The sequence below is a fragment of the Bombus pascuorum genome, chromosome 7 (genome assembly GCF_905332965.1).
Source record: "Bombus pascuorum chromosome 7, iyBomPasc1.1, whole genome shotgun sequence".
Classification (NCBI taxonomy): Eukaryota; Metazoa; Arthropoda; class Insecta; order Hymenoptera; family Apidae; genus Bombus; species Bombus pascuorum.
Genome location: NC_083494.1, coordinates 9603897 through 9629858, shown reverse-complemented (window position 1 = coordinate 9629858; position 25962 = coordinate 9603897). Strand labels below are relative to the sequence as shown.

The following is a 25962-nucleotide window of genomic DNA, read 5'->3' as shown; positions in this document are numbered from 1 at the left end:
CGCATGCGCTGAACGAAAACGAGAATCTTATTGTCCTCCATGTTGATTTTTCATAAATAGTAACAGCTTAATTTTCGGACGGTTTTCCCTAGGTTTCGGTAGGTTTCAGTATATAAGTGTAGTGCCTTTTATATGACAGTGGTCGTGGGTTCTGTGTTGTACTTGTATGTCTTATCTCTGTAAGAAAAAATTCCAGCACGGGGGAAGAGGGAATGAAACAAACTTGAGACAGACGAAATATCTACCTCTCTATTGATCTTCCTGACACGTATTTGCTTATGCTCGTATGATATTGATGTTAATAAACTTAAGTGATTATGTACCGGTGTGTACTTACAACGATCGCAAGAGAGAGAAGTAGAACGAATATAGCATCAAATTAAATATGTTTAGTAATAAAAAGAACAATTTACCACCGAGACCTCATATTCCGGATTCTGAACATATATTAGAAGACCTTAATAATGCTCCTATAGGTGACATAGCATTTAAAATAATTAATAAAGGTATTACTTCGTTACTTTACTATAAATAACTGTAACAAGAATATTAAACTAATGTTTTGAGCTATAACTTCATTGTTAGCTTAATTATATATGTTTACTTCTTATAATAATTCTATGTTATTATTTATTAATATTGATCTATATGAAAATAAAAATTTTGTTCCCAGATAAAGCTTTTGGAGAACATTCAATAAACACAAATACTTCTGATACCTATCAAAAGGTGAAGATGTATTTAAGTATAAAACAACAGTTAAGATATTTGGAAACTACTCTTGCAGAAAGGGAACAACAGCTGAAAGCTGATAACGAAGAAATAAGGAAACTTGCAGACAATATTAAAAAACAAGCACAAGCTGCATTAATAACATAAATTTTTTATATTTATAAATTCTACTGAAAACAACTGATTAATCCTTCATATGAAAAAATTTTAATATATAATCATTATCAATTTCATATTGTTTTAATTATTAATGTCATGTATTAAAAATTAGCTAATTATGCAAAATAATACTTATCATAATACATATATTTATATTTTAATTTATACATGTGTATATAGATATTTTATATAAAATATTAATACCCCCTCTATTATACATATAATTAACTTTTTATAAAAATAAATATTATACATAATTATTCTTCTATATTATTTGTATATCAATATATATATATATATATATATATATATATATATATATAAACAAATATATATTTAAATAATTTGATACATATAATTAATTGTGATTTTGCTTAAATTAACCTCAATTGTAAATCTTTACATATTCTACATGATATAAACCATTATAATAGTTATAGGCAGTTCATAGGCACTACAGTTACAATAGTAAATATCATTAATTAAACTCTATTTGTTTATGATATTTATACTTTGTATATATTTGAACATGTGCTTCAGAATATGAAATAATAAATTAATTTCAATTTTTTAAATGTATTTTGTTTTTCTTTATTATATTATCTGGATTATCTATTATATCCATGATATGAACTTCGTTGTGCTTATATCTCGAATATAGTAAAAAATAAGTCAGATAGTAGAATAATGGATATTAATATGATTTTTTTTACAAATCTCTTAATAAATACTGTTGTGCATTCATTCAATCATTAATATTGTTAATTAGGGATATCTGCTGTAATATCATACTTAACTAATGGGTCATTAAGATAAGCACACCATGTAAAGCCAGGTGGATATCCTGAAAAAATCATGCACAAAATTTTAAATTAATATCTTTTGTTAAAAATGTGAAAATATTATGTAGATAAAATAATTAAATATGTATTTGAAAAAGACATTTTCTATTTTGTGTCATGGTATTTTTATGATTATAATGTAATTATATGTATAAACAACATATAAAGCAATTACCTATATCATGGTTAAGCATATATTATAAGAATTTTGATTTAATAGTACTTACAGTTATACTATTTAATGAATGATTTTCATGTGCTCACAAAATGTGGTTGAAATGAAATATCAAAATGTATTGCCTTTTGTCCAGCTGCATGCAAGTAACATCCCTGGATTAGTCAGTGGTTAGTGACAAATACCTATGTTTTAGGAAAATATTTATACACATAAAGTATATCTAGATATTTAAGGCTAAACAAACGACTTACACAAAGTAGTTAATTTACATTCATGAAAAGGTTTTTTACAACTGTACCTCCACCAAAAAAAACATATATATTATGTGTTTATTTTTATTTATAACATCTGTAACAATAATATATATATAAAAGTGCTTTACATTTGTTTTATATAAAAGTAGAACAACTCTATTCATTTATAGGTATTAAGTATTTTTTAAACGGAATATAAAAGTATACAATATATTAATTATATTTTTTACATAATGCGTCGATATGTTCAATTAGGACGGAATTCAGAGATATATAAGTTCATTGTTGTATTTTTTTTTACAACATTTATAATAATCAATTATTCGCAATTATGAGAAATTGCTTTAAGCTGCTTTAATATCATTTCTACAATTGAATAAATTGTGTTAACTTAAATGAATACTGGAACTTTTTTTTACAAGTCAAAAGATATTCAGTTTTATGATATTCAAATTCCTCTTAATCACATATAATTTATGTAGTATAAGCTTCCCAATATTACTATGGGAAAATTATATAGCATCACATATATAATATATATATATTATATATAAAATTCATTATAATTATAAAAGCATGTATTAAATGTCTTTAGAATTTTAAAATAATTTGATTTGTAAAGAATAATGTAACAATAATGGAATGTTTATAGCTTTCTTTTTTTTAAGTGTTAACAATCTATCTCTTTTATCACTTTTTTGTGCTTAACATAATGTGTCACTGTATTTTGTAAAATGGTGAATGTTATTTAGATTAATTAAAAATAAAGCAAAATGAAACAAATGATCTTAGAAAATTTGATATCATATATAAAATATATGAATTCTGATTATATAAATTAGCATATTTTTAAAGTACTGCCAGATTAAACAAGAATATAATATAAATATCTGAAACAAAAATTTTTTATAATCTCATATCATTAGAAGAAATAATGTAATATTATAGAATATGTAGTTTTGTGTAGATATCTAATAGTTACTAATGATAGTAACTACCTATGTCGGTTAATTATATAATATTAATTAATTTCAATTTTCTATTTTTTTACATAATGGAATATAAGTTTCTCATATGTGTAAAAAGTAGATCTAACTACCTCAAATTATGATTACATTATAATTATGAAATGACTGATTTTAGCTATTTTCCACCAAAGTTCGGCATCAAAAAGAACGAACGAAATATTAACTTGCCTCTAGGCTTGTACTTAAGATGGTCCTCAATAAATTGACAAGGACAACGGGCGGAGACACAATGTCGTGGTGGAACAGATAAACCCGCGATGTCTCTATTACGTTCCTGTGAGTCTATAACCAGATCAAGTCTGCGGCGCACAAAGTGATGTGCCCATCGAGATGCATACCTCAGCAACAGCAACTCCGCCCGTTCCTGTCAACACATACCATCATCATTCAGAAACCTAGAGCCAAAATAATAGTAATAATGTAAATCCGTTTCTTAAACATCAATAGTCAGCCCATGAAATTGAAAAATCTGTTATGCATAAGTGGTAACATAATCAAACATAAATGCATACCAGATTGTATTATATTTTAAGAAATTTTTTACCATTTACCATTTTACAGAAATATTTCCTACATACATGTATATTAAGCTTGTAATTCTGAATTATTTTAATTTACATACTATGTACAATTATATAAAACACTAAAAATAAAGCTTGTAGTACGTACACATATACGTGTAATTATACAAGTTTTATACAAATATGAAATTTAATAGTAATATCATATTTAATATCATATTAGTCAACAAAAAATATAATTAAAAAAAACAATACCAAGTGTGTCATTAAAAATCCAAATCACCAAAAAATAATTCTAGAAAAATATTTCACTTATTAATATCATATATAAACTTAATTGTAATTAATATTGTTACAAGTAAAAATCTTGTATAATTAAGTACATAATTATGAGTAGTTTTCATATTTCGTATAAGTTAGTTTTTCTAGTTGTCATTCATCAATATAAATTTTGATTTGTCTATTTTTAATATAGCTATAGATTTATTTGAATTCTTTGACTTTTAAAATATCTTTTATTTAATGTAGATGTCTTGCTAAAAACCATCGTAATGCTGATATTAAAATTAATTTCAATAAGTTCAAAGTAAAAATTATTAAATCTATCAAAATTGTTTTGAACAATACTGTTTTTAATTTTTATATCTATCAAATAGTTTTGCTTTAAATGCCTCTATCTTTAAGAAAACTACTCCAGCTAGGACAGAAATCTCTGCCTTGAACATGAGGCTTATTGCGTAACCATTCTTCTATATATTGACACGGACATAAAGCCGATGCTAAGTGACGAGGTGAAGAAGGATTTCCACCTTCTTCGTCTACTGTCCAATCCAATCGGCGACGTAAATAATCCTTTGCCCAACGTTGTACATAGCGGCAGAATACTTGTTCGCTTTTACCCTGATATATTTTTTTAGTTTATTTTATAAAAACATAAAATATTGTAAAAATGATTATAAAATCAAGGAAAATACCGTTCATTTTTGTAAAATGTACTTTATAAAAACATCATATATACTATAGAAAATATATGTTAAATAAGTGAATATAAATTCAACTTATATAGTACAAGTACTTAAAATAAAAATAACATACCTGCTTGCGAGAAATTCTGGTGGTTGTATTGCCTTGTATTACAATATCACTGTTATCTATATCCATTCGCTGTTGTAATTCTCTTTTTCGTCGCATTTCGGAATTTCCATCTTCACCAATTACTCTTCCTTCGCGTTCTTCACGTTCTATAACTTCTTGTAATTTTTTCTATTGTAAAATAAAATAAGTTCTTGAATATATTATATAAATGATATGTAACAAAATATAAGCAATTTTTTAACAAAATTGTTAATTTTAATTAAAAATAATACATATAACAACATACAATACATATAACAATCACATTAAGCCTCGATAGTATAAATTAAATATATTTAGTAACACTTACGATGCAATCTGTAGTATCAAAGTATATAAAACAAAGATTGACTTTGTGACATGAAATTTTTCCTCTATCATCCAATCCAAGCAATATTTTATGTCGAAGTAAATGCTTGTTCACTTGACCCATACATTTCTCAAGATTGTGGTTTAATTTTATCTTGATGAACATGCAAAAAAATATTGCAGCAGCATTGAGGACTAACCACATGACGCCAAGCCCAAATAAAGTAAGACCAGTTACTCCAGAAAACAATAAGCCAAGTAATACAATAAATGCAGTAAATATCCAAAGCACAAGAATTCTCTTGTAGCATACATTGTACATATTGAAACGTACATCATTCACAAGCAACTCCATTATATGTACGTAATCCTCTACTGTAAGCTGTAAAAATTTAATACATTATCTTATACATAAATATATATAACTTTACATACAAAAAAATATAAAATAAAATTATTGATTTTTATAAAACAGTGTAAAGGAAATAAAATATAATTAAACAATTACCGTTAAGCCTTGAGCCATTAATTCTTCTGGTACTAATTCTGGACGAAATTTAGCTGGAGTAATCCATGGCCATCTAGTATTAACTGGTAAAAGAGTAACTATAGTATCCCCATTAGCAAAACCTTGTCTAATGTTTCCAATAGGTGTACTTATAATATTATTAGTAGTACTTCTGCCATTAGATACATCTCTGAGATCAATAGTCTTCAGAGAAGCACTCTTAGGATCAGAAACTCTTACATCAGATGGTAAATTCAGATCTGGACTTTCAGATGTAATGGAACGACTTAAACCTGACCTATCTAAATTAATTTGGACGGATTCAGTTGATATCACAGCACCTCTATATTCATGATTTTTTAATTGTTGATTATCTGAATTATCAACAGATTTTCCAATTTTCTCAACGTTTACTGTTACTGATTCTGGCTTTATTACAGCTGGTGCATTTGTTTTAGTTTTCTCTTCTAAACTATTATTATCTTTAACAGGTGCTTCATCTTCAAATTGGACCCAATTTTTTGTTCTTGAAGATATGTTAGGTGAATTAACTGCTGATACATGGTCAGTTGTATCTTGTGAGCTCATTTTCACTAAAGAAATAATAAAAAATAGAGCAAATCATATATATATGTAATTAATGTTCAAAAATATTAAATATCTATATTTCATATTTTATTAATTTATAAAATGTCTTTATTTAAACAATTCACATAAATTACATTAAACTAATTTTTATATTAAAATACATTAAAATATATATATATTTGCAAAATATGCTAAATATGGTGATAAATGTTATTAAACAGTGATTTAAAAAAAAAATAGGGAGTGTCCATGGACATGTAATTTGCAACATAAACATGAACTGGAAATACATATAAGGTTCTCTAGAATAAAAAAAGGTAAGTCATCATGTTAAGTAATACTTATATCAACATGATAATAAAGTTTCAATGAAGCAAAAAAATATGATAACACATATAAAGTACGAATATGCATGGAAACCAAACTTCGAGAAATATTTATATGCAATCCTTATCATGAAGTTAATGGAGATAATATCATATATAGATATATATATACTTCATGTTTGCTATGTTTGTATATAAAAAAATGATACAACTGAAACTTTCTTACCTGTTGTGATATGACCTATCTCATATCCGTAAGGTGAAAAGGTACGTAATGCACGAAATCAAGGTGTGCAGCATTGCTATACGAAAAACAAGGGTGGGGCGAAGAATACTATAACGACATTGTACAATATCGTACTTACATATAATTATATATATAATAATTTGTCATAAATGTGCATATATTTTTATTTCTATATCGTTTCTGAATACTTAGTAGAACATGAGTAAATAATTATACATATTAATTAACATAATAATGTGCGCTGTTTTGTAAAATTACATACTACGTTTTTGGTATAGTTTCTTACACATGACACATCTCATACATCTACCAGAGAGTTTGCATTTACTTATACACATAATGTGTATTAATTTAAATTGATTTTCAATTCACTTGCTACAGTTGCTACTACTTTGTAACTTACAAATTTGGATACACGTGTGTATATACGTAGAATTGAGAACAGAGTATTCGTTTAAAGCAATTATTTTTCACAAACATTATTAGAATTTGCTTTCATCCATGTATGTGTAGATGTATATAGTTATCAAAAAATTATGTAATGAAAAGTATATATAATTCATCATTACAAAATTATATTAAAACAATCACAGTTCGATATAATGTATTGTCAAAAGATAATCATGAATACATTCAAATATTTTCAAGTAATTACAAGGTCTAACTATGATATTGTAAATTTCTGTCTATTGAATAAAAAAAGAAGTACATTTATGATATATTCGCAACAAATTAATAAGATGAAAAAATGTTATAGTATTAAACAAAGGAAAAATTCGCCACAAACTAAACATTTTATTTTATCAGGTAGCTTTTTATTTAATTTATTTTTTCCTAAAGAAGAAAAAGATGATGTTGAAGAATTAACAATGACAATTAAACGATCAATTTTATTAATTCAGGTTAGACATAACACTCTTATATTATCATAAAAGTGTTAACGATGTTGCATTATTGTATTAAATGCAAACTTTTTATTTTAATATAGTTTTAACAATAATTCTCAAACTTTATAGAAAGAAGAATTTCTAAAAGCAGAGCAAATGCTACATATTGCTTTGCGCCAAGCACAAACTTTACAACATTATGATGGTATAACTTATGTGTATGATGTAATGGCAAATCTAGCATATGATACAAATGACTATAAAAAAGCAGAAAAGCTATTTAAATCAGTTTTACAGAGACTAATAGCTAAGGGAGTTCCACAGGATGATTTAGCAATTATTCATATTAGTCTTAAAATTGCTGATACATATGATAAAATAGGAGATAAACAGTAAGCAATCATGTAACAAATTTCATCTGTTTTTTAAATTTTTATAAAATACAATATCTAATAATTTAAAGCAACAAAATACTTTATTCTGTTAATATAGAAAGGCAGACACTGGTTACAAATTTTGTTTACAACATTTACAAAATCATTTAGCCAAAGACAGTGAAAATCTAGATGCATTACAATTGTTAGGCTTAAATTTAGAAAAATATGCATCTATGCTTTTCTCACAATCGCAGTATAATAATGCTCTCGAGTACTTTACTAAAGCTTATGATATATCCATAAAAATAAATGGTGAAGAAAATGAACAAACTGTTATTCTATTAAATAACTTAGCAAGTGTCTGTTATATACTACAAAAATATGATGAAACAATTAAATATTTATCTAAAGCTGCAGAAATAGGTAATATCAATACAAATATTGTTGCATTTGAATTGCTCCAAATTAGATTATTATATTTTTAGGACACAAGTTACCAGATATGGTTGAATTAGGTTTCATTCATGTCAACTTGGGACATGCATTTATTTCAAAAGGACTTTATGAAGAAGCAAAAAAAAATTGTAGTAAGGGAGAAAATTTAGCGAAAGCTAGAAATGATAATGAAACTGTAGTGGAAGCTAAAAAATGTCTTGAACAAATAGAAAGTTTAATATTGTAATATAAATGTAAATATTAAATTGCAGTACTTTAACTTGTTTAACTTACAGGTATATTGAAATTGAAAATGTATACAGTGAAAAATTATTAAACATATTATACATATTTATAATATATTTGTTATATATCCACGTTTTATTTAAAAATTAATTGGTAGAATGAAAGATAATTCTATATCATATATAAAAATTATTGACTCTAATAAAACAAATTTGCATATAATTTTATGAATTTTTACAATGTGTTTAGATAAAAGTAGAAAATTGTTATTGTAATATACAAAACTGATATAACTACAGAAAAATGTATAATATTTTAATTGAAATTGAAATTATGATTCTTATAATTATATAGAGAATATGTTTTTATGTATACATATAGAAAACATACAATGTTTATTTTCATTTACAGTAGTTACATGTCTATATAAGTGTAAGCAATATCTATAAAAAAATAAATAAATGTAACGTGTAAAAAACATATCTTCTCACAACATAAATGAAGTTCTAACACAATTTTCGTTAAAAATATCGTTGCCAATAATTAAACATAAAATGGTTTGTAGAAATAAACATGTAATATGTTTGAGAAAAATATATTGAATGTGATTGTATGTTTATTATTTCTTATGAAACTAGTAATAAATTATTTCAGTGTTTCAGTATATTTTAATAACGCGTCTTTTCACGATCTTTCTATTTTTATTTGTGACGTGAATGATACCTAAAATGTACCAATTTTTTTTTATAATGCTAATATTTATGATAATTATACAGTATTATTTTCACTGGTATTCATGTTATACAATATATTAGAATACTCACTAGCATTCATTAGACAATACAATTAGAACGTTGTAAAAATATAAATTCTAATTTTGAATTCTTATTATAGCAGTTAAATGAACTCTTATTAAGTGATCACAATATGTTGTTAAAAAAATTTTATATAAAACTATTCATACTCTGCTATAAGTACCATCATATATACACCTAAGAGAAGCGCAATAATTTCTTTTACAGACTGCCTAAAATTAGTATCTATTAAAAGTTCTGGTATTACAGAAACAGTAGCTATATAAATAAATCCACCAGCTGTGAATGGAAGAATCCACATAGTTGCAAGATCACCTAAAATATTTAATTAAATTTTAAGATAAATATAACATTTATTTGAATTTAATTGATGTATTGCAACTTACTCTTACCCATGCCTTCTGCAAGTAACGATACATAAGTTCCTAATAAAGCACCTACAGCAGTTGTAAGTTGAAGCATCATGGCCTAAAATCAAAGTCACATTATATAATTCTTATCATAACAATTTATTCTGCTAACTTCATCTTTTTCTAAATCTTACTTTTCTTTTACTATAACCACTTTGTATTAAAATAGCAAAGTCTCCTATTTCATGAGGTACCTCATGTAACAAAATTGTAAATGTAGTAATATAGCCAATATTTTTACCAGCTAAATAGCTAGCTCCAATAGCAAGACCATCTGTGAAATTGTGTAAAAAATCAGCAACTAAATTTAAATAACCAGCAATTTTTATTTCATTCTCAGAATTTTCTACTTTTTCTTTAAAGTCTATATCAGATTTATCAGAACCTTTCTGTAATTTCTTATCATTTTTATTTTTTTTTGACAGGTTTTCTGTGACATTATGTACATGTATGTGACCATGGTCTGTTTTAATAATTCTCACTGCTTTTTCAACAATTAAAAACATAATGATACCTAATAATACACATAAACCAACAGACATATCATGTCCATGTTCTGATTCTTCATCACCTTGGTTATGAGAATGTGAATGCGAATGTACTTCTTCGGAAGACAGATGTGTATGAGGAACCAAAGCATGAGGAATTAAATGTAAAAATGCATCTCCTAATAAACCACCAGATGCAAAACTTAATAATATTTTTAACAGTGGTTCACTTTCTTTAGTATTATCTAGAGGTACAAAGAACAAAATAAGGAAGGGTGCTGCTGATATAATTAAGGTAGATACAGTAGCTCTGAAAATCACTTCGTTGTAAGTCCTGTCAGACAAAACTGATTTCTGCTGATGGTCATAGTTATCATCTTCATGTTTATGTTGATGTATAATTTCATTATGATATATAGAATGTTGTTTTTCTAAGTACATTTCATTAGCTTCCTTGGAATACTTAAAACTTGGTGAATCGTCATGGTAATGAGTTTGACAAAGAGTCGGCAAGTTTAAAAGTATAAGTAATAAAAACGTCCCAAGTGCTATTCGTGAAATCCATTTATTCGCATGGCTTCTTCGTTGGTTATCCTGTGTAGTCGTGATCATTTCTATAATTTTGCACAGTCTTATTAAAACACAACCGGTTTACGTATCGTTGTTGGTGTAATCTTAACATCCGTGCAGAAGTGTAAAAGTGTAACAATTTTGATATTGTAGTTATGATGTTAAACAGAATTAAAGAATTGTGTCATGATTGCGGCCACGTCAGAGGTTGATGCGTTATCACTTTTGTTCTTTTAAAAAAATAACAGATTAACGTTGGCAGCATTGATTTGTTAATATTGGCTATTCTGGTAGTTTATAAATTTAAAATTCAAAAGATGGTTACAACAATAGTTAAAATATTATATTTTAACTAAAATATTAATAGATCAATCAGTTTTAAACCCAAAGTTTGTTGTTAATGTATGAACAATCGGTGTTAGTATTGAACCATTAAGCATAATATAATTTTTGAAGTTTATGTCATTTTTATATTGTTATTACGAAAAAATTCGTTACAAAGAATCCAAACTGTGACGAACTGGTGAATATTCTCCCAAATAGTCCATGTGAACTGTCAAAGAACAGAATTTGAGGAGGTTAGTTGAGAGGAAAGCAAATCTTACCGTACTGATGGTGTTTAGTTAAAGAAATACCACCATCATGTCACATAATACATTAAAATCTATGGGACATGGATTTTGTGATGCCATTTTTTCAAGTTCGCCTATTAATTTCGATAAGGAGAATATAAACTCTTTAAATGAGAAGTAAGATTTTTTTTATATTAGTACATTAAAAAAAAAAAAAAAAAAAAAAAAAAAAATTAGAAGCTGTCATATATTAATTCTTTTTATTATTTTGTAGGGAAGGAACATGTTCTGATATACTTGATACACCTCAAAGAGGAGTCCAAAATATTACTGAAAATAAATGTTTAAAACTAGAAAAGCGTAAAATATTACTTGACAATGATACTGAAAATTTGAAATCAACAAATACACCTTATACTATAAATCTGTGTCACTCAAAGTCTATAAATACATTTCAAAGAAAACAAGTTTTATTTCCTGAATATACAGCATCTGATTCAAAGTATAAAACCTCTACGAAAACAGTGTCTACTACTTCATTGAATGAAAAGACTTTAACCATGCATTCTTGTACTCCCAAACAATATAAAATTCATACTACTACAAGCAATTCAAAAATAAATATCTTGCCTCCAAATAAAACACCTGTAAAACGTTATTTTAGTGACAACATTTTATCACAAGCTACTCCTGATTGTTTTAATGTTGTTCAAGTTGAAACACCATGTGGTAAATCAAACGATATTGGTATTGAAGATCAAACTGTATATGAAGGAGAAAATAGTAATTTGACTGTAGGTATACGTGTTAGACCTTTGAATACAAAGTAAGTTATTAAATTCTTATACCAAGAGCTTTTCTTTAGGAAGTACTATGATTTAATATTTTTTCTATTCTTTATTATTTCAGAGAACTAAACGATTCAAAAGTTGTATCAGTCGTACAAGTAAATGGTCAAAATATTATTGTTACTTGCGAATCTGTTCAACATACTTTCACATATGACCATTGCTTTATATCACAAATAGATGCATCAGAACCTAGTTATGCTAATCAGGAAATTGTATTTAAAAATATGGTTTTACCATTAGTACAAAATGCTTTTGAAGGGTATAATGTTTGTTTATTTGCTTATGGACAAACAGGCTCTGGTAAAAGTTATAGCATGATGGGTCAAGAATCTGCACAAAATAATACAATATCACTCGATGAAGCAATTGGTATTATTCCAAGATTTTGTCAAGAAATATTTACGAGGGTGTCTGTTAATACAAATACTAAAACTACAGTAGAGATTAGTTATTTTGAAATTTATAATGAAAAAATACACGATCTTTTAACAAATGTTAACAGTGGAGTAAAAAGGGCTCCTCTTAAAGTAAGAGAACATCCTGTATTTGGACCATATATTGTTGATTTAAGTCAACATTGTGTGCAAAATTACAAAGATTTGCAGGTATATTTATAATATCAGTTGTAATTGCGTCTGCTGTAAGATTATTTGTTGATTATTAAATTGTTATAAATATATTTCTCTTAGACATGGCTCAAGGTAGGCAATTCACAACGAGCTACAGCAGCAACTGGAATGAATGAAAAGAGTTCAAGATCCCATAGCATATTTAGTATCATATTAACACAAACCCAAAAAAATAATCAATTAAATAATGAATCTGTGGATGCTAGTCGCCGTAGTAAAATTAATTTAGTAGATTTAGCGGGTAGTGAAAGACTGAGTCAAACTTGTGCAAGTGGTGACAGATTAAAGGTATGTCATATTACATTTAATTACTTGATTATAGTCTGGTAATTTTATTCATATAATAAGAAAATTTATTGTACTCCAAAGGAAGGAGTGTCTATTAATAAATCATTGCTTACATTGGGAAAAGTAATCGCATCCTTGGCTGAGAATACAAGTAATCGTAAACGAGGTTTTGTTCCATATCGTGAATCTGTTCTTACATGGCTGTTAAAGGTAAGTGTTATTAAGTCACTGACACAAGATTCGACATAAGTAAATAATTTTTTTTTTATTGAATCTTCAATGACAAAGTTCTTTGTTGTAACAATCATTAAAGCTGTTACTGTTAATGGCTTTTATGGCTTTAATGATTAGTGAATCATTACTTATGTATATGATTTCTTTTCTTATACAATATACAGAAAACTTAAGTTAGGTTTACTTTATTTTTGAAGATGTATTTTTTTATATAACTTTATGTACATATTCAGTCTTATAAATTATTCAATTCTTCATTGAATATCTAGTTAATCTACTTTTTTTTAAATATTAAAGCATTTCTAGAATAGTATAAATATATGTTAATTTATAGCTTAATGCAGTTCATATTAACTGTAAATGCAATTATTGGTTATGCTAGATTTTGAAAAAAAAGAAGAAAAAAGAAAGACAGATAATATTATCAGTTGCTTCATAACCTTGTGTTACACATGTACAGAATAATATATTATACAAAATTGTTAGAATATACATATATTATGTACTTGATTGATGAGTTTTTGCAATATTTGTACAATATATGTATCATTTAAAATAACACCTAAACTACTAATTTCATTAATACGTAGAAAATGTTCTTTTTAATATTATTAAAAAAAATCAATAAATTATGCATTATATCAAATAGCTGAGGAGATATAAAATAACATAAATTATTCATTATACAGTTTTTGGACATATAAAATTGTTACAAATACAAATATAAACTTAAAATCTTTCGTTCTATGAAAAAAGTATTTAAAGATAAATAACATTTCAAATCATCACATCATAATACAATACATGTATCATAGAAGTTTGGTATAATAATTCTGCATTCCTTATATACGAGGTACGTCTGTTTCGGTATCAATTTATGGAAACCATATCAAAATGCTGAAACATGGTTTTATATGTATTCTATTTCTATTTGTCGTTTTTTATTATGTTATTCATTTTTATACATCCGTTATGTTCTAAAACTTTCTTTGACGTTTTCTTATCAGTTTTCGTGATTCCTTCTTTAGTGTCTGTGCAGTCATGTTCTTCTTCTTCTTCGTGAATTTGTTGGCAAGAATTTCTTCGCGATTTTTCTCGTATATAAGCCGCGAGACTTCTTCTCTTGTTCTCCCGGCACAAGTAACAATTTTCTTTCGAAAGTGCTTTTTGTTCATGGTGTTGTTGTGGCAATCGTTGAGAATGAACTTGTGTTGACTTACCTGAAAGATAATTTTCTTTTTCCATTGTATTCTATTTTTATCACTTTATTTTCTATTATTATTTCATTTTAAATTTTATTATTTCGGAAAAAATAAAATATGTTAAATAAGCAATATCTTTTTTATTTGAAACTAAGGTTTTTTGTCAACTTTTTGTCAATTTCTATAATCAGTGCCCTTTTCACCTCAAAATATTTTTTATTGTTAATTCTGGTTATCGGTTATTTAAGGTTCAACGATTTTTTGAAAGGTAGCTCCGTGCGTTGTTGCACGTAGCCAATCTGCTGACCTAACTCGTGGTTTTTGAGTCATTCTCAACCCGAAAAATATGTTATAATTGCTTCCCGTGAATGAAGTAATGTGATGCGTTACACGTATCGCATGAAACTCATGTGTTCAAAGAAAACTATTATGACGAAAATTATGTTAGTAAAGTGTAACAGTGAAGAAAAATAATTATTGAAGATAAAAGAACCGATAGATAAAAATTTGATAACTAAGATCGTAATATTTTGTACGGGCAGTAAAAAAGATACCTTGATAAGATAAAAGTAATGCAGAATCATCATATATCTTCCTAGTCCTATTCAAATTCTATTATTGATTCTGATATTTTTTCATTGCATTGATAGATTGCTAGAAAAATTAATAGATTGAATTTATATCAAAATAGATGTCCCTCCCGGTAAGTTCATTATAGCATTACGTAAATCAATTGCATAAAGATTTCATCTAAAAATACATGAATAATCGAGAGTTTCTCTACACACAACGCGAAGCATTGCTGCACATACAAATGCAGAATCTGTTATTGCAAATAAAATAAAAGGATCGTTAATTTCTGTTTATTCTCGTTAATGTGTCATGCTGATTTCAAAAGATATTTTTAGATCTATGTATCTTTTTACCTGCATATATAAATATATATATATTAGACTATTTTATTCAATAACAAGCCGTAGCAAAATATAAGTAATCGCAAGTATAATAACTATAACGTTATTATTATATCTATTACAATGGAATTGATCTAGCATATTATATTACAACCTTCACCGTATTTGTTATCTTAACGATGTAAACATGTTTTTCGTGTTTACGATCTAACTTGTTTTGATGCTGCGTTCTTCTTTTGATCATACATACATATATAATTTTCAGAAATATGTAATTTATATGCATTTCCAAAATTTCATTAAGAAGACGATTGACTCAATGAAATAGAATACGAAGCTTTCCCGATGATACCAATTCTTTTGTACTATTCTCACTATTTTACGTTGTGCGTAATATGACGTTTTTCGAATTGCGATAATGATAGTTTCAAAACCTAATATATGATAAATAATGCGGAGGACTGCCTTCAGGCAACCAATTCCTCACAACGATAAGGCAAAGGGAGGGGCAACTACGTTGCACAGAAATATCTAAGAGTTATCTTACACGTATGCACCGGCATCGATTAAAAATATATAAATCATTTTTCTCAATTGAATCTTGAAATTCCTTATTATCATATTAATTAGAGCACTGAATAATATGACAATCATTCGATAGATGAATCGTAACGATTTTATGCAATCGATTATTTGTTATTATTGAGTTGTTTAATTGATTTATGTTTTGATCATTTCTGTTGGAATCTTTATTTTACTCTAAAAAGGAAAATAAGCATTTGTTGAAACATATCATAGATCAGGATAGACGAATGCACGTACATTTTACGGATTAATAGTTCGAAATTGAGAGTCAATTTAAATACTTTCAAAATACTCGTAAACTGTCATTAGTAAAGACAGGTTGTATTTTTTGTCGTATATTTCGAAGTCTTTAAATACGGAAAGTAAGTGATAAAAACGACAACGTGCATAAACATTAATCATTGGTGTAATATGATATCATACGAATAAGGACATAAAGGGAAAACTTTATTCACGAGATGTCAGCAAATAATATTAATTTCTCGAGTTAGATTATTCAAATGCTGAGAACCATGGAAAACAATAATAGCAAATACCAATGATAGTATTTGATATGATGATCGCGTGAAATTAGAATAAATGAAGTTATGTATAGTAAATAACGAAATGATATTTATCGTGATGTTAATTAATGAAAATTTAATTATAGTATCTGTCTAAAGAAATCCAGGAAGAACGATAACAAACTGATCATCATAGATCCTCAATATTATCTCTTCTTCCCTTCTTTTCTCTTTAGTAAGAAAGTTTTTATATGTGAATATATAAAAAGTGATTCTTTTTCATATGATTGAGACGTACCACAATTAAAATAATCTTTATTCCACGGCTGCTCGTAGTCCCGGTATTGAGGAGCTCTAAAGAAACCATAGGTCAAGATTTCGGGAACATAGACTAAATCCATCGTTCCAACCCGAGGTATCTTCGAGAATAATTAAATTCAGAATTTATTCTCTTCGTAGAAATTCTCGTGTATATCTTCCTTCCTTCTTGATACTTTCGATCAACTTTTGACTTAATCTGCTCTTTTTTATATTCTTTCAGTTTATAATGAAACCTGCTGACGCAAGGTTGCACTGATTTTCTAAAACGCAGCTAAAACTCGTTTTACCAGTAAAATTTGCTAGGTATCGTTGTTTCCGGTTTTCTTTCTTTTACCAGTTGAGAACAACTTATTGATAGACTATCGAATTCGTGTTATTACATATTACTCGAGAGTAAGAAAGAGAGGAAAAAGCTGCGACCGCTAAAAAACAAGACAACGTTATGCTCGAATTGCCGTGGTGTTTTACTTTGAACTAAAGAAGTACTGACACTGAGCATGCAATGTTTATGAGTCGGTTATTCCCTCTCCATCGGATCTTGTTTCTCCTCTCCTCTCCTCTCCGTTGTTACCGCGCGCCCTTCAACTCGGCGCTTTGCCCCTCCTATTCCTCCAATCACCTTTGCGAATTTCTTGTGGATTTGATGATTGTTTAACGCATTTCCCGCGCTTATTCATCTATGACATTGTCTCACAAATTTCTTAATCTGATCTTGTACAACTTCAACATGGTCTATTTCTTGTGGTGGCAATGTATTGCGTGACCGTTAAATAAATTTCTCTCTAGTTTCAATTCTCTACGCCGTTTTTTTTTTTATTGTTCATTATATATGTGCATATACTTGACTTTTAGGATGTTATTTTATAAGAGATAAGAAACAACGTTGCTATTGTATTTTTGAAGGCTATTATTAGGAATCGTCATTAACACTTCAATAATACCTCACGCTTACTATGTACTTGTCGAGAATTGTATAACGATAATATTAACTAATGTTTATTTTGTACCTCACTATAAAATGTAGTACGTCGTAAATGCTTACTAATCTCCAGAATCTTGTTGAAAGCCTAAAGAACTGTTTTTCCGATAATTATTATCCTATGATATAAGCATACCTTTCATGTTATAAATGCATGTTCGTATAATAATACAATTTGTTCGTTTATTATCAAGCATTTAGCGATTAGAAAAGGGGGGGATATTGAAGTGTATTTTACGTAAAATTTTATTTTACTGTGAAAACAAAATTATTTAAATAGTTATCACCTGTGAAAACATTAATGTTTTCAAAGTAGCAAATATGATCCAATAATAATTCTTGAATAGAATGTGTTTTATAGCAAGATTTATTATATAATTAAGTGAAACGAATATATACATTGGTAATATGTAGATGTTATTTCTCTATCAAATAATCGTATATTGTGAGTTATTTTTCAAATAATAGCAACTATGAACAGAAATAAAGTCGCGTTTACTGATAACATTGAATAAGGTGCAATAAAAAGTTTTTTGCTATATCAAACCTTGAGGAAAGATACGCAGTTAGAAGATATTAATATTTTTGTTATCTTAAGAATAAAATGAAACGAATAACGTAAAGAAAGGATAGCGACATATAGATATTTCATGTATAGATACATTTGTTTTATCATAATTATAAACTGATAATTATGTTTTGATTGTATCTTGATTAGAAATTTTTGTTCAAGTGTAGTTTGTTCAAGTGTAGTTTGTTCAAGTGCGGTTCAAGTGCTTAAATTGATAATGATGGCGTATGAAAAATAGTACTCTAATAAATTCTTTAAATTATTCGGTTCTGTCCAACATCTATCGATTAATTAACGATGCATGTTGCTTCAATAAGTTTTATCGACAATGAATAAAACCTTGCAATAAAATCTAAAAATTATATTGTACTCAAGGATAGCCAGAGATTTCATTAAATATAAAAAATGTTGAAGATAAAGGAGTATGAGACATTTTTCACTGTTGAATCATTGTATGACTTAGCACACCCTTGTGTATACATGCCATTGAGGAATTTGATGTTCTATCTGGTGTCTTATCGTTTATTAATTATATCAGGATAACATTGAGAAACATAAACGTCAAGGTGTGATCGATAACAGTTTAAGTATTACTTAGGAAAGATTAAATCGCAATCTGTCTTAACCGAGCGTGTGCTGTCTTATCATGCAGAGAATACTGATAATGATTATTTATGCGCAAAAGAATTGAGATTAACTTAGACGAAACGAGTAAAACACGACGTGCAAATCTAACAATGTCACTTCTTTAGCTCTATAATTTAATTACAACGAATCAATGCAACTGAGATTTCACACTCGTTTAATTAATGCAGTCTTATGCAGTTCAATGACTTCATTTTGTTTTCTATGTACGTTCGAACTTGTCTTTTTCAGAGTTTCTACGGTCCCTTATATTTATTAGAAACTGTTAGGTTTCCTTTTTTTCAACATATTTTTTAAACTTTTATCCTTTTTTAAACATAGGAAAGCCTCGGAGGAAATTCAAGAACAGCAATGCTTGGAACAGTATCACCAGCTAATATACACGTAGAAGAGACGCTTGCAACACTCCGATATGCTTGTCAAGCTCGAGCCATTGTTAATCGTGTCCGAATTAATGAAGATCCACATGAGAAATTAATTCGGTAATATATTCTTTATGAATGAACAACTAATAATTCATTATTACATTCAATAAAATATAACAGATTTCCTCCCAATATGAATGTAATAAATCGAAAGTTCGTGTATAAAATAAGTTTTCCACTTTGGGACAGATAAACAAAAGAATATCATTAAATATTATCGATACAGTTTTTCCAGTTTGCAACAAGCCTAACCTAAAGCTTTTAATTTTAAATATAATTGTGATCTCTCTCTCAGGGAATTGAAAGCGGAAGTATTGCGATTGCGCGGTGTACGTGAAGGATACGAAAAGCAACTTGGTATTCTTCCACGTCGTCTTCTTGACTCCGTCCCACCGGTTAACCAAAATAACGATGAAATTAAGCAGAAACAACAAGAAATTGATAAATTAAGGCACCAGCTAAAGAAGACTGAAGAACAACTTGCGATTACTGAAATGTAAGTTAATATCAACGTAAGCTGTTATAGTTATTTTAGAGCATTAATTACAACAATTCGAAACAATCAAATTGTTTCAATGAGTAATTATCTATAATCATTATTAATATAGTGTATTTTCTATAATAAATGTTTCGTCACATTGCTCCGGAAACAGATCGGAGGATGTTTACCAATTGAAGAGTTGAATATTTAGCTACATGTAATTGCAGGACTTGGCAAATGAAATTGCGGGATACCGAGGAAAAGAAAAATTCTGAAATAAAGTACTTACGTCGCTGTGGTATCGCTATTGAACTCGATTTTCGTGAGAAAGATAAGCAACCTTGTCTTATAAATCTCGCGGCCGATCCTATGTTATCTGGTACGCTTTTGTATCTCATTCCTCCAGGACTTGTTCGTATCGGAAAAAATTCAGATTGTCAGAACTTTTCCGAAAATTTGGATATCATGTTGGATGGACCACTGGTTAGGCCTTTACACTGGTTAGTTATTCGATTGGTTGGTTCAATGACCTGGAAGGATGCGGTTGTTGGTCTTGTTTCTGTTTTTCACTTTTGTTGCTCTTTTTCCCTCCTGTGCTCGTTTTTCAGCTTGACGCTTATGAATTATGTTGGAGGAAACTATTTTACTTTGTTTTTGTTCCCTTCTCCTTTCTGCCTCTCAAGAGTGCATGTTCTTCACAGGCTTTCCTCACGATCTATTTAAAGTCGTCCAAAATAATATTGTAATTAATCTGTTTGGTTAAAAAAATTTGCATGGCAGTATTTCATTATTTAGTTGTCACTTTATAGTATAATGATCCCGAAAAGATTCCAAATACATTTTCATCGTGTTTATGAGCATGAAATGCTAATCATTTACATTTGATGGAAAGATATGTCAAATATAATTAAAATTATTTATATATGCACCAATTTTAATAAATTATTTTAGATAGATAATTTTAATGGTTATCGATTTTTTATACGTTCAACAGTACTATTGAAAACAGTAATGGGAAACTTATATTATCATCAGAAATGGAAGGAGATACGTTCGTGAATGGACAGGTATAACATATTTTACGTTTATGATCTTATTTTATTTTTATCATTATTAAATTATTTATCATATCGTAGGTGGTAACTGGCAAAGTTATTTTAAAACATGGTGATCGATTAGTGATTGGCGGCAATCATTATTTTAAAGTCTCAAGTCCTTATGATGAACATAGCAATATACAAATTTCAGCGCAGGCTGTAGATTATGAATTTGCTCATCAAGAAATTCTAAAAGTGCAAGAAGAAAAGTACGAATTCTTAATAGCTCTTTTTATTCAACAAATGTGCGTGACTAAAAGGTATTTAACGTTATGTTACTTTTGATTCAATAGATTAAGGGCAGAGTTAGAAGAAAGTAAACAGAAAGCAATAAAAGAATTAGAAAATGCTAAACGAGAAGTTGAAATGCAATTGGGATCGCAAAAATTATCGTACGAACGTAAAATCGAAATTCTTGGTTCCACGGTCCAAGAGCAGAAGCTCGCATTGGAACAAATTCATCAAAAGAAGAAAGAATTAGAATTGGAAAAAGAATTACTTGAAAACGAAGTTGAGACAAATAATAGATTAAAACAAATACAAATAGATCAAAAAAAAGTTAGCGTCGCGCCATATAAATCTAATTTCTTACAAGAACTGGAAAGCATTTTAAATGAAAGGGCAGCAGATGCCGAATTCGCTCTCAAAATGAAAGCTAGTACAGAAGCAATAAGTGACGGTGGTATTAGCTTACATGAAATGCAAATATTGGTAAAAGAAGCTACTGAACGGTGTAGAGAAGTTGGTCTTAATTATGTAAGTATTTATTGTATTTATTGTATAGATAATAGTTAAAAAGATATATCTTTTACATAAGTTTATTCGTTACATTTTTAGGAGTTTGATCAACAACAAATAATTGTTAATAAGAGTCTGAAACCAGTAATTCGTATACGTAATAGAGATAGCATGAGAGAGACATTTTGGCAGCCAATGCGTTTTTTAGATTGGGTTCATCGTTTGCGAGACTATGATATAGAAGATTCAATAAAGGAGCTATGTACATCAGAAGAAACTTGGGAACCCTATGAAAACACAGAAACTTTTGAGGACTCCCTAAATAATAGCCGAATTTCAATAAACATAACACCAGTAAAAAAACATTTAAACGAAAGTCTACAACAACTCTCATTAGATACGTCCATACTTGGAAGTACATTAATTAATCAAACGTTTGATGTTTCCAAAGATCAAGAAACCATAAATACGTGTCTTGTTCAAATGGAACTCGCTACAAGAACTTTACGTAAATTATGCAGTAGAAATGGTGGAATTCAGTCAGTTGCAGAATCACTTGATAATATGCAAAGTATCATTTGTAGTTTACGTGAAATTTTAGAAATAGAAGATATAAATAAATATTCCAATGAAAGTGTAACTCCTATGCAGAGTTTCAATAATAGTGTAATTGAAGATTCTGATGCAAATTTGGCAGTTTCTAAAAATTACGATATAAAATCTGTTTCTCTGACAAAATCTACTTTACGCAATAGTATTAACGGTTTTGATAAGAAAAGTGTTAGATTTAATGATAAATTACAACAAGAATTAACTTAATGAAAATTAACATCATTACATAATATTTAACGTAATTAAATAAGATAACTATTTGTAGAGAGACCTAAAGCATATATTAATAATATACTTTAAAGACATTAATTGGAACAAAAAATATATTTAGTTATATTTATATGTAACTGTACCATTTTATTTCTTATTACTCATAAGGCGTTATGTAATATTTATATACATACATCCATACAAAATATTACAATATGAATATTTAACTATTAATTAAATTTTTATACGATCTGTAAAATTATAATAATATTACTCAAACAAAATTTAAGCAAGCATTTTCTAGATAAAGTATATTTTGTTAATATCAAGTTAGTGAAATATACCATATAAATCTGTTTTTAAGTTGAATTCCTAGATACAGTTAATCAAAATAATCTTCAATATCAATATCAGGATTTAGTAAATCTTCTCCATAAATACTTAAATCCAATTGATTAAGTATTAAATTTTCGCACATTTCTTCTAAATCGGTGTCTCCAATTAATACCGCTCCTTGCATTTTACCATTTTCTAGGATAAGTTTTATGTATTCTGTTCCCTTGGTCACTCGTAACAATATCTCATAATTGTTATCCAACTTTTGTCCATTATACAAACCAAGTAAAACTACTTTGTAACCAAAAAACTTAGTTACATGAGTGAAAAGTTCAAAACAGAAATCCTGCAAAAATTCTTCATTTTTTAATTTAGAAACCATTGATTTTGCCGCATACCGTCCCATTTGATGTGCTTGAGTCCACAGTCTCATTTGAAACCAATGTTTTGCTAATTCCCACCCTGCACTACACACATCTCCAGCGGCATATATATCTTGTTTTGAAGTTTCTAATTTCCAATCTACCAGCAGCCCCCCATCTTCACTTTTTTTTATATCCTCCAAACCTACTATATCAGAATTTGGTATTACACCTGTTGCTGATACAACAAAGTCACAGCCAATAATTTTTCCATTTGTTAATTCAACATATATGGACCACTCTTCCATGGGATCAACTTCCTTTTGTTCTGATTTATTAAGAATTTTAATTATCTCACATTCATATTCTATTTGTACTTTTGCAGATTTAAGGAAAGCACCTTTTACATCAAAATTATTATGCCAATCTGGACCTAAAGCTGGTCCACCTGTTACAACTGATGTATTAGAGACAGTGTACCTCATTCTTTTAGTTAATGAACTAGCATTAGTATTTGTACATGGATCAGTTTTGTATACCTTGTCCATAAAAAATTCTGCAGCCCCAGGATCAACAAATGTTGCAGAAATATGTTTATCCTTAATTACCCATATCATTTCAACACCATCTACTTCATTCACAAGTTCAGTAGCAATACCTCCATTTCCAACTATTACAATTCTTCTTGAATTTTTTATTTTTTGAGAAAATTGGAGAACTGATTCTGTATCTCTTATCCCTAGTATAAAATTATTATGTTCTTCTATCAGTTTTGGTCTAGCACCATTACAAAGACATAACATTTTATAGTTTATAATTCTCCCATTTCTAGTTCGCACTTGTTTATTTAAGCTATCTATTTGTATTACAAAATCATTAATAATTTTTAATGAATCATGTGCTTCCATCAAAACTGCTGTGTCCTTTTCTTCTATATCAAACTGCATTAATGTTTTACTAAGTGGAACTATATTTGTAACTGTTTTTATTAACGGACTTGCTGTAATTAGGATGATTTTTTCCTCTGGAACAAGGAAGGCTATACTTTTAGCACAGGATACTCCTGCTATACCTCCACCTACTATTGCAAATGTACAGTTTATTTCTTCTTTATCCATTTTGCATGTTTTATTTTTTAAATGCAAATTCTTATAATTACAAGTTAAAGATTAATACATTAATTTTTCCATTCTGAATAATCATAATATCTGAAGGGAACACCATAAGAAAGTAAACCATATTCTTTTGCTTTCATTATTGCTACACATAGATCTTTATAAGCCTTTTGACATATACCAGTATAACTGTAAATAAAGCAAAATAAACAATATAATTATATAGATATTCTCTTGCTATACTTACTTCTAATTTAGAAGAAGTTAAACTTACTTGTAACTTAAAATTTCTCCACTATGTTCAGAAATAAATTGTTTTAACAAATCAATATTGCGGTAATCAAGAATTAGATATTCATCCCTACATATGGGACATGGGCTACCAGTAGAAATTACACCACCTCTCTAAAAAATTTGTAGAATTATTTCAAGAAATAAAATAATAGAAGTCTTTTAATCAATTCTTAAAAATACATACAATGCAAGTCTTTCGTGTTTTTTGGGGAGGAATTTGAGCTTTGAAATTTCTTCTATAATATTTCCAAACTGGATACTCTCCGTAGGTTTTCTTATAAGCTAAACAAGAAATTATAAATGTGATTAAAGTTATACTGAAACAAAATTAATGTTACATAATTACATACCACTACTTTTTAGATATTTCATGCTAATTTCTACAGGAATAACTTGAGTTCTATCTTTTGAAATGGGAACTGCTTCATTATTAATATATTTGTCATATTTTATAAATGTAGGATGTATGAATTTTACGGGTATAACCTAAAAAATCGTTTAAAACATTAAATGACCTTTGACAATGATTATCTTTTTGTGATTCTTACTTTCGGAGTTAAGTTACTTCGTAAAAGAGATGCAGCAAATTGCAATTTATTCAATGCTAATGGCATAATTTTTATTTTAAGCTAATTTTCCAATTTTATTATGAAGTATATTGCTGAACTATATGATATGGCGTATGATGCACGTTCGCATATAAGACCGGAATTTTTCAACTTGAAAACGCTCAAACACAAAACATTATAACAGTTACTTAAATACTTACAAATCTATTAAATTTATATTATAATAAATTTATATTATATATTCTTATCCTTGTTCATCTTAGTTTTTTTACAATATTTAAAATAGTTTGATATCAGTTGCTAGTAGTGACAAAATATTTCAAAATTGTATAAATTTAATATAAACGTAAAAATAATTTTGTTATTTCGAAAGAG

General features: G+C 27.9%; 8 protein-coding genes and 1 long non-coding RNA gene across 14 annotated transcripts; 3 read left to right on the top strand and 6 right to left on the bottom strand.

The window, feature by feature from the left end:
* The first annotated feature begins 13 nt into the window (after positions 1 to 13).
* LOC132909212 (UPF0449 protein C19orf25 homolog) lies at positions 14 to 1058 on the top strand. Its single transcript, XM_060963895.1, has 2 exons — positions 14 to 506; positions 674 to 1058. Exons 1-2 carry the CDS (start codon positions 386 to 388, stop codon positions 877 to 879), a joined length of 327 nt encoding a protein of 108 aa, XP_060819878.1. The 5' UTR covers positions 14 to 385; the 3' UTR covers positions 880 to 1058.
* Positions 1059 to 1579: 521 nt separating this feature from the next.
* LOC132909190 (transmembrane protein 268) lies at positions 1580 to 6940 on the bottom strand. 4 transcript variants are annotated; one of them, XM_060963862.1, is made up of 7 exons: positions 6806 to 6940; positions 5666 to 6258; positions 5159 to 5539; positions 4810 to 4977; positions 3362 to 3557; positions 1961 to 2044; positions 1580 to 1735 (listed from the first exon to the last, which is right to left on the bottom strand). In XM_060963862.1, exons 2-6 carry the CDS (start codon positions 6251 to 6253, stop codon positions 1986 to 1988), a joined length of 1392 nt encoding a protein of 463 aa, XP_060819845.1. In that variant the 5' UTR covers positions 6254 to 6258; positions 6806 to 6940; the 3' UTR covers positions 1580 to 1735; positions 1961 to 1985. The 4 variants fall into 4 exon arrangements, with proteins under 4 accessions (XP_060819845.1, XP_060819844.1, XP_060819846.1 ...); XM_060963861.1 differs by lacking the exon at positions 1961 to 2044; XM_060963863.1 differs by lacking the exons at positions 1580 to 1735; positions 1961 to 2044 and adding an exon at positions 2233 to 3055.
* A 382-nt stretch (positions 6941 to 7322) lies between these two features.
* LOC132909199 (tetratricopeptide repeat protein 19 homolog, mitochondrial) lies at positions 7323 to 9286 on the top strand. Its single transcript, XM_060963878.1, has 4 exons — positions 7323 to 7728; positions 7843 to 8105; positions 8206 to 8513; positions 8576 to 9286. The coding sequence occupies exons 1-4, from the start codon at positions 7429 to 7431 to the stop codon at positions 8770 to 8772; spliced, it is 1068 nt and encodes a 355-aa protein (XP_060819861.1). The 5' UTR covers positions 7323 to 7428; the 3' UTR covers positions 8773 to 9286.
* Positions 9287 to 9624: 338 nt separating this feature from the next.
* On the bottom strand, positions 9625 to 11307 carry LOC132909196 (protein catecholamines up). 2 transcript variants are annotated; one of them, XM_060963871.1, is made up of 3 exons: positions 10131 to 11307; positions 9973 to 10054; positions 9625 to 9901 (listed from the first exon to the last, which is right to left on the bottom strand). In XM_060963871.1, exons 1-3 carry the CDS (start codon positions 11094 to 11096, stop codon positions 9726 to 9728), a joined length of 1224 nt encoding a protein of 407 aa, XP_060819854.1. In that variant the 5' UTR covers positions 11097 to 11307; the 3' UTR covers positions 9625 to 9725. The 2 variants fall into 2 exon arrangements, with proteins under 2 accessions (XP_060819854.1, XP_060819855.1); XM_060963872.1 differs by having other exon boundaries at positions 9979 to 10054.
* Positions 11308 to 11426: 119 nt separating this feature from the next.
* LOC132909175 (kinesin-like protein KIF14) lies at positions 11427 to 23184 on the top strand. 2 transcript variants are annotated; one of them, XM_060963834.1, is made up of 12 exons: positions 11427 to 11803; positions 11901 to 12452; positions 12536 to 13082; positions 13167 to 13394; positions 13476 to 13604; positions 19670 to 19830; positions 20069 to 20269; positions 20482 to 20754; positions 21249 to 21321; positions 21391 to 21560; positions 21645 to 22107; positions 22189 to 23184. In XM_060963834.1, the coding sequence occupies exons 1-12, from the start codon at positions 11697 to 11699 to the stop codon at positions 22906 to 22908; spliced, it is 3624 nt and encodes a 1207-aa protein (XP_060819817.1). In that variant the 5' UTR covers positions 11427 to 11696; the 3' UTR covers positions 22909 to 23184. The 2 variants fall into 2 exon arrangements, with proteins under 2 accessions (XP_060819817.1, XP_060819818.1); XM_060963835.1 differs by lacking the exon at positions 20482 to 20754.
* LOC132909211 (uncharacterized) lies at positions 13798 to 17884 on the bottom strand. Its single transcript, XM_060963894.1, has 2 exons — positions 17131 to 17884; positions 13798 to 14848 (listed from the first exon to the last, which is right to left on the bottom strand). Exons 1-2 carry the CDS (start codon positions 17231 to 17233, stop codon positions 14556 to 14558), a joined length of 396 nt encoding a protein of 131 aa, XP_060819877.1. The 5' UTR covers positions 17234 to 17884; the 3' UTR covers positions 13798 to 14555.
* On the bottom strand, positions 19816 to 20669 carry LOC132909215 (uncharacterized). The gene is made up of 2 exons (XR_009658505.1): positions 20544 to 20669; positions 19816 to 20262 (listed from the first exon to the last, which is right to left on the bottom strand). It is a non-coding gene; the product is annotated as an uncharacterized LOC132909215 (long non-coding RNA).
* LOC132909188 (pyridine nucleotide-disulfide oxidoreductase domain-containing protein 1) lies at positions 20851 to 24727 on the bottom strand. The gene is made up of 2 exons (XM_060963858.1): positions 23256 to 24727; positions 20851 to 20969 (listed from the first exon to the last, which is right to left on the bottom strand). The coding sequence occupies exon 1, from the start codon at positions 24725 to 24727 to the stop codon at positions 23294 to 23296; it is 1434 nt and encodes a 477-aa protein (XP_060819841.1). The 3' UTR covers positions 20851 to 20969; positions 23256 to 23293.
* On the bottom strand, positions 24638 to 25767 carry LOC132909206 (small ribosomal subunit protein mS40). Its single transcript, XM_060963889.1, has 5 exons — positions 25567 to 25767; positions 25369 to 25504; positions 25203 to 25300; positions 24999 to 25129; positions 24638 to 24913 (listed from the first exon to the last, which is right to left on the bottom strand). Exons 1-5 carry the CDS (start codon positions 25630 to 25632, stop codon positions 24787 to 24789), a joined length of 558 nt encoding a protein of 185 aa, XP_060819872.1. The 5' UTR covers positions 25633 to 25767; the 3' UTR covers positions 24638 to 24786.
* Between the last annotated feature and the right edge of the window lie 195 nt (positions 25768 to 25962).